General features: G+C 42.1%; 1 protein-coding gene across 1 annotated transcript; it reads right to left on the reverse strand.

Moving 5' to 3' along the window:
- Window positions 1-713: 713 nt before the first annotated feature.
- MC4R (melanocortin 4 receptor) lies at window positions 714-2,165 on the reverse strand. The gene has a single exon (XM_075826741.1). It carries the CDS (start codon window positions 1,847-1,849, stop codon window positions 842-844), a length of 1,008 nt encoding a protein of 335 aa, XP_075682856.1. The 5' UTR covers window positions 1,850-2,165; the 3' UTR covers window positions 714-841.
- Window positions 2,166-7,853: the final 5,688 nt, after the last annotated feature.

The following is a 7,853-nucleotide window of genomic DNA, read 5'->3' on the forward strand; positions in this document are numbered from 1 at the left end:
ACGTCAGCCATAAGCACGGGGCGGCTCATGGCCTGTAAAACATAGTAACAGTAAAACATAAAAAAAAAAATATATATATATATATATATATACATATGGTCTTGCCGTAATCGTTTTTACCCTCAGAAGAAAAGTCAAAGGGATTGTACCATAACCGACAATTATCACCTATACAGAGCATAAGTGAAAATTGTCTGATCACTTGAAGTTTCACCGCTGAAACCTCCACAGATTGCCAGGGTCCCCCGCAGTGAGGAGGAGCTTGAATGGATTAGTGGTTGAGTATTCACACGCCGCTCCATTCAATGTCTAAGACAATGACTAAAATAGCTGAGCGCTGTACTCGGCTGTTCCATCATTCCCCTAGACTTTCAATGGAGCGTCAGGTGATCGTGCAGTGAGGAGGAGAAAGGCGTTCCGGACCCCACATCTTGATATCAGGGGGGTCTCAGTGGTGGGGCCCCGAACGATAAGACAATTATCACCTATCTTGTTATACAATATGTTATATATACCCCAAAGTGGTGCCATAAAAAAAAAATTGTCCCGCTTTTGGAATGTGATAATGAAAAAAACGGGGGGGGGGGGGGCTGCGTTAAAGACTGAAAGTATGTATAGTACCCAATTCAAATCGCTTCATTTAAACCTTTATTTACAACTGTGAGAAGTATATGGCTACCTGCTTTTCTTTAAATCCTGAGCACTATTCTAGGCTGAATACATTATCAAGGTCATAGAAGAAATATAACATAAAAAGGAACAGTAGTTCACCTTTACACACAAATACTTTACATAAGAATGTATAACCTGCAGCTCTGTAAGGTCTCCTTCCAGGTACTATTTAATAATAACCAGTAAGCTCACACAATCTTCCCATAAAATAGCAGCACATCAGTTCCTTCAAGGTTTTTCTTAACTCTTGGCTGCGCAGAGCATAAATTAGTGGATCAATGACAGAATTGCACATGATGAGAATAAGATACACGTTAAAGTGTGACATGAAGCATACACAATAAGGGTTCTGAGGGCAAGAGATGTAAAAAATAAGATGCAGGAAGAATGGAGACCAGCAGACAACGAAAACTCCTAGTAAGATGGTCAGTGTAATGGCTCCTTTCATGTTTGCTCCTTGTCTTATTGTGCTGGTCCCTGGTAGAACGGCAATTCTCTTCATATGCAGCCTGGCCAGCATGAACATATGCACATACAGGGATGCCATGAGGGCAAGCATGGTTAAGATGATACTTATTAGGCAAATAATAACCACATTACTGTGATAGTACAAAATAAATAAGATGCCCGAGATTGAACATGATGTCCAAATGCAAGTAATAATCAGGACGGTTCTTTTGACTGTGATGATGTTATGATACTGAAGAGCATAAAAAATAGTAAAGTACCTGTCCACTGCAATAGACAGCAGGCTGCAAATAGAGGCCAGGAGGGAGCTGCAAATGATAGAATCCAAGATGTTGTCAATACTCTCAATGAAGCGTCGCGCTTTTGGATCCGTATCATTTGACAGAGTGATCACAACAGTTTCAAACCCATTTGATACACTCACAAGCATATCTGCCACAGCTAAGCTACAGATGAAGAAGTACATTGGAGAATGAAGGTTCTTGTTTCGAGAAATTGCTACTACAACCAGAATGTTTTCTAGTAAGCTTACAATTCCCAGGATCACAAAGACTTCAGGCAAAACAACCAATTGTTCATAGCATCCTCCTGAGTGATGGCTCTTTTCCATGCTCTCATTGGTTCCAACGTGCGATCCATAACTGTGATTCCGAAAGTGTATCAAATGGAGCCTGTGGTGGTGATGAGGATGATGATGTGTTAAATTCATTTTCTCCACTCACTCAGGGTTTAACATAACATAACATGCTTATTACCAGACGGCGCAGTCAGTTCTAGATACATCCAGCAATCAATACAGAAATAAGAATTCATTTACTTAGGAAAGTCCAAGGCTCTGGTTTTCTTGTTGAAAATCCAATTTCAAATCTCATGCCTCATGTCTCCCTCTTCCACTCTTAACTCCGCAAGAAATAACGTTCATTAGTTTACTCTCTGGTGCTTCAAAGACTGTGCCGAGACTTACACAAGCATTTACTGTCTGAAGGATCCCTGCAATGAAGAGAAGGCAGCATTCATATAGTATATAGCAGCTGATGATTTCATACGGTGCGGAAAATAGAATGAAAAGGCTTCCTTCCTCCTCTGGAAACTCTAGTAGCCAATCGGGATACAGAAAATCCTTCCACTAATAATTATATAGCCACCAGCAGTCTCAGTCAGCTTCATCCTGTAGTGTTGTCCATCACATATCCGAACAGACAGATGCATAAAGTGACAAGTAGCATGCATTTTGCTCTGTTATCTCTATAAACATGCAGCCCTTTAAATAAATCACAAAGAGATTTGTAACAGTATTCAAAATAAATGCCAGACATGTATCTGATTAATCGACATGCGACTTTTGCGCCATTTAGAAATATTTGTTGCACCGATTTACAGATATATACAATGCATTCGGGAAGTCTACAGACCCTTTCATTTTTTTTTTACGTTTGGTTATGTTGAGGCCTTGTGCTGAATTAAAATAAAATGTCCCCATCATTCTGCACTCAATACCCTATAATGACAAAGTGAATACAGAATTTTTAGAAATTTTTGTAAATTTATTAGAAATGAAAAACTCAAAATTTCGCATGGACATAAGTTTTCAGACCCTGTGATATGACACTTGAAATTCAGCTCTGGGGGGGGCTCCCATTTCACTAGATCATCTTCAAAATCTTTCTACACCTTATTGGAGTCCATCTGTGGTAAATTCATTTGATTGGACATGATTTGGAAAGACACACCCCTGTCTATATAAGTCCTCATAACTGACAATGCAGATCAGAGAAAAAAACAAGCCACGAGGAGGAAAGAACTGCCTGTAGAGCTCAAAGACGGGATTGTGTGGATGCACAGATCGGGAGAAGGGTACAAAAAAATTCTGCTGCACTGAAAGTTCCCAAGAGCCCAGTGGCCTCCATCATACTTAAAGGAACAGTGTCATCACAAATAATTTTTTTATATGTTAAAGATGTTAGTGCCTTAATATAAACGTTTATTTTCATTTGTGTGTTTGTGTTTTACTGTTTCTTATTTTTACACTTTTTCTTCCCTATGGGGGCTGCCATTTTTTGTTCCATTTCTGTGTGTGTCGATTAACGACACACACAGACATGGAATACGGCAGCCACAGTCCCATAGGGACTGCGAACGGCTCCCGTCCCATTGACTGCCGTGTACGGCGTCTGTGTGGGAACTGCGCATGCGCCGCTCCCACACAGTCCTATTCGAAATTGGCGCCGTCCGGCGCCATTTTCCTGTGGACCGGAAGTCGCGGCCGGACAGTAATATTACTACTTCCGGTCGCGGCTTCCGGACTTGTGCACATGGAACAGCGGCAGCAAAGGGAGCGGACGGGCCGGAGGGAGCCGCGGCGGCAGGAGCAGGTAAGAGATTTCAATGTATGTTAGTGTTTGTGTGTGTTTACTACTGTATGTAAACCTACTACACTGTGGGTTACCTCAAAAAATGGCGACACACAGTGTAGGAGGTTAAACCTTTCAAACCCCTCGTTTATCCCGGCACTAGCCAGGATAAAGGAGGGGGGAATGCTGAGAGCTCACTAGAGCGAGGGCTTTTAACCCAACGTTGCAATGCTGCAATTTTGGGAACAGCTCCATCTAGTGACCAAAAATGGGTAGTATTATAAATTAGAAATAATTTATAATATTTCCTGGACTCGTGCAAAAAAATAAAAAAAATTTGAACAATGTTTAATCACCCACACACTAAATGTTTAATTTTTTTTAAAAAAACATGTTTTTCTGGCAACACATTCCCTTTAAATGGAAGACGTTTGGAACAATCAGGACTTGGGGGATAAGGGCCTTGGTAAGAGAGGTGATCAAGAACCCAATGGTCACTCTGGCTGAGCTCTAAAGATCCTGTGTGCAGATGGGAGAAACTTCCAGAAGGTCAAACATCACTGCAGCACTCCACCAATCTGGGCTTTATGGCAGAGTGGCCAGAAAGAAACTTCTTAGTATCTTAGTAAAAGACACATGAAAGCCTGGAGTTTGTAAAAAAAAATCTAAAGGACTCTCAGACTGTGAGAAACAAGATTCTGTAGTCTGATAAAACATTAAGATTGTACTTTTTGGCTTCAATTCTATGCATCATGTCTGGAGGAAACCAAGCACTGCTCATCACATGCCCAATACCAATCCTACAGTGAATCATGGCGGTGGCAGCATCATGCTGTGGGGTGTTTTTCAGTGGCTGGGACAGGGAGACTGGTGAGGGTTGAGGGAAAGATTAATGGAGCAAAGTTCAGAGATATTCTTAATGAAAACCTGATCCAGAGTGTTCTGGACCTCAGACTGGGCCGAAGGTTCACCTTCCAACAAGCGAATGACACTAAGCACACAGCCAAGACAACACAGGAGTGGCTTAGGGACAACTCTGTGAATGTCCTTGAGTGGCCCAGCCAGGGCCCTGACTTGAACCCAATCAAACATCTCTGGAGAGACCTGAAAGTGGCTGTCCACCGACGGTCACCATCCAGCCTGACAGAGCTTGAGAGGCTCTTCAGACAAGAATGGCAGAAAATCCCCGAATCCAGGTGTGCAAACCTTGTGGCATCATACCCAAGAAGACTGGAGGCTGTTACCACTCCCAAAGGTGCTTCAACTAAGTACTGACTAAGGGCACATTCACATAAACGTGAATAACATCCGAGTGCTGTGCATAGAAATCACGCGCAGCACACAGACCCATTGACTTCAATGGGGCCGTTCACACATACGTGAGTTTTCATGCAGCGAGAGTCCGCTGTGTGAAACTCACTGCATTGCCTATATTGGTGCGTTTTCACACACCTATGTGACCCATTGAAGTCAATGGGTGCGTGAAAACCACGCACCGCACACGGATGCACATCTGTGTGTGGTGCATGATTTGCGCATCAATTCAATTGAAAATAATTTTAAAAAAAGATGTGCTTTGCGAGTGCGTAAATAACACATAACACTCGCAAAGCACACTGATGCATAATGCAACACACACGGACCAGATTCACGCACGTTTTTCACGCGCATGAATCTGATACGCTCGTGTGAATGAGGCCTAAAGGATATGAATGGTTACGTCAATGCAATATTTTAATTTTTGCTTTTCAATACATTAGAGAAGACTACTAACATTCTCTTTAACATTTTGTCATTACGGGGCGTTGACTGCAGAATGATGGGGAAAAACATTTTTTATTTTAGCACAAAGCCTCAACATAACAAACTAAAAAAATTTAAAGGGTCTGAAGACTTTCCAAATCCATTGTGTAACTCGACAGTCTATTCTTGTTATTAGAAATTAAGGCTATTCCATGCGAGAAATTGCCAAGAAACTGAAGATTTCCTACAACGGTGTGTACTACTCCCTTCAGAGGACAGCACACACAGGCTCTAACCAGAGTAGAAAGAGAAGTGGGAGGCCCTGCTGCACAACTGAGCAACAAGACAAGTACATTAGAGTCTCTAGTTTGAGAAATAGATGACTCACAGGTCCTCAACTGGCAGCTTCATTAAATAGTACCCGCAAAACGCCAGTGTCAACATCTACAGTGAAGAGGCAGAGTGGCCTTCAGGGCAGAGTGGCAAAGAAAAAGCCATATCTGAGACTGGCTAATAAAAGGAAAAGATTAATATGGGCAAAAGCACACAGACATTGGACAGAGGTAGATTGGAAAAAAGTGTTATGGACAGACGAATCGAAGTTTGAGGTGTTTGGATCACACAGAAGAACATTTGTGAGACGCAGAACAACTGAAAAGATGCTGGAAGAGTGTCTGATGCCATCTGTCAAGCATGGTGGAGGTAATGTGATGGTCTGGGGTTGCTTTGGTGCTGGTAAAGTGGGAGATTTGTACAAGGTAAAAGGGATTTTGAATAAGGAAGGCTATCACTCCATTTTGCAACGCCATGCCATACCCTGTGGACAGCGCTTGATTGGAGCCAATTTCATCCTACAACAGGACAATGACCCAAAGCACACCTCCAAATTATACAAGAACTATTTAGGGAAGAAGCAGGCAGCTGGTATTCTATCTGTAATGGAGTGGCCAGTTTAGTCACCAGATCTCAACCCCATAGAGCAGTTGTGGGAGCAGCTTGACCGTATGGTACGCAAGAAGTGCCCATCAAGCCAATACAACTTGTGGGAGGGCCTTCTGGAAGCATGGGGTAAAATTTCTCACGATTACCTCAGCAAATCAACAGCTAGAATGCCAAAGGCTTGCAATGCTGTAATTGCTGCAAATGGAGCATTCTTTGACGAAAGCAAAGTTTGAAGGAGAAAATTATTATTTCAAATAAAAATCATTATTTCTAACCTTGTCAATGTCTTGACTATATTTTCTAGTCATTTTGCAACTCATTTGACAAATATAAGTGTGAGTTTTCATGGAAAACACAAAATTGTCTGGGTGACCCCTAACTTTTGAACGGTAGTGTGTGTGTGTGTGTGTGTGTGTGTGTGTGTAATATATATATATATATATATATTGGTCCCTCAACATGCAATATTAATTAGTTCCAGGATGACCATTGTATATTGAAACCATAACCCATATCACACATCAAAAGCCATTGAAAAGTCATTGAAAAAGTCTCGTTAAAGGAACAGTGTCATCACCCAAAAAAAATTTCATATGTTCAAGATGTTAGTGCTTTATTAAAAACGTTTATATTTATTTGTGTGTTTGTGTTTTACTTTTTCTTATTTTTACACTTTTTCTTCCCTATGGGGGCTGCCATTTTTTGTTCCATTTCTGTCTGTGTCGATTAACGACACATACAGACATGGAATACGGCAGCCACAGTCCCATAGGGACTGTGAACGGCTCCCGTCCCATTGACTTCAGTGTACGGCGTCTGTGTGGGAACTGCGCATGCGCCGCTCCCACACAGTCCAATTCGAAATTGGCGCTGTCCGGCGCCATTTTCCTGTGGACCGGAAGTCGCGGCCGGACAGTAATATTACTACTTCCGGTCGCGGCTTCCGGATTTGTGCACTTGGACCAGCGGCAGCAAACGGAGCGGACGGGCCGGAGGGAGCCGCGGCGGCAGGAGCAGGTAAGAGATTTCAATGTATGTTCGTGTTTGTGTGTGTTTACTACTGTATGTAAACCTACTACACTGTGTGTTAGCTCAAAAAATGGCGACACACAGTGTAGGAGGTTACACCGTTCAAACCCCTCGTTTATCCCGGCACTAGCCAGGATAAAGGAGGGGGGGTGCTGAGAGCTCACTAGAGCGAGGGCTTTTAACCCAATGTTGCAATGCTGCAATTTTGGGAATAGCTCCATCTAGTGACCAAAAATGGGTAGTATTATAAATTAGAATTAATTTATAATATTTCCTGACTATTTCCTGACTCGTGAAAAAAATAAAAAAAATTTGAACAATGTTTAATCACCCACACACTAAATGTTTAATTTTTTTAAAAAAAACATGTTTTTCTGGCAACACATTCCCTTTAAAGGGGTTTGTCCATCAGGGACATTTATAACATATCCACAAGATATGCCATAAATGTCAGATATATGCGGTTCCCACCTCTGGGACCCACACCTATCTCTAGAACATGGCCCCCCAAACTTCGTTCTACCTTTCTCGGTTCCAGCTGCCTCCTGGGCCACTTCCTGATTACATGGTTGGAAATCGTAACTTTCATAGACGTGAATGGTTGTTACGGAAACAGCAGAACACATGTGCTACGGTGCTTCCGTAACT

Source organism: Rhinoderma darwinii, chromosome 5, assembly GCF_050947455.1.
Source record: "Rhinoderma darwinii isolate aRhiDar2 chromosome 5, aRhiDar2.hap1, whole genome shotgun sequence".
In the NCBI taxonomy this organism is placed as follows: Eukaryota; Metazoa; Chordata; class Amphibia; order Anura; family Rhinodermatidae; genus Rhinoderma; species Rhinoderma darwinii.

Coding starts and splice junctions, on each gene's coding strand:
- MC4R (XM_075826741.1), bottom strand. CDS start 1,849: ATGAATTTAACACATCATCATCCTCATCACCACCACAGGCTCCATTTG.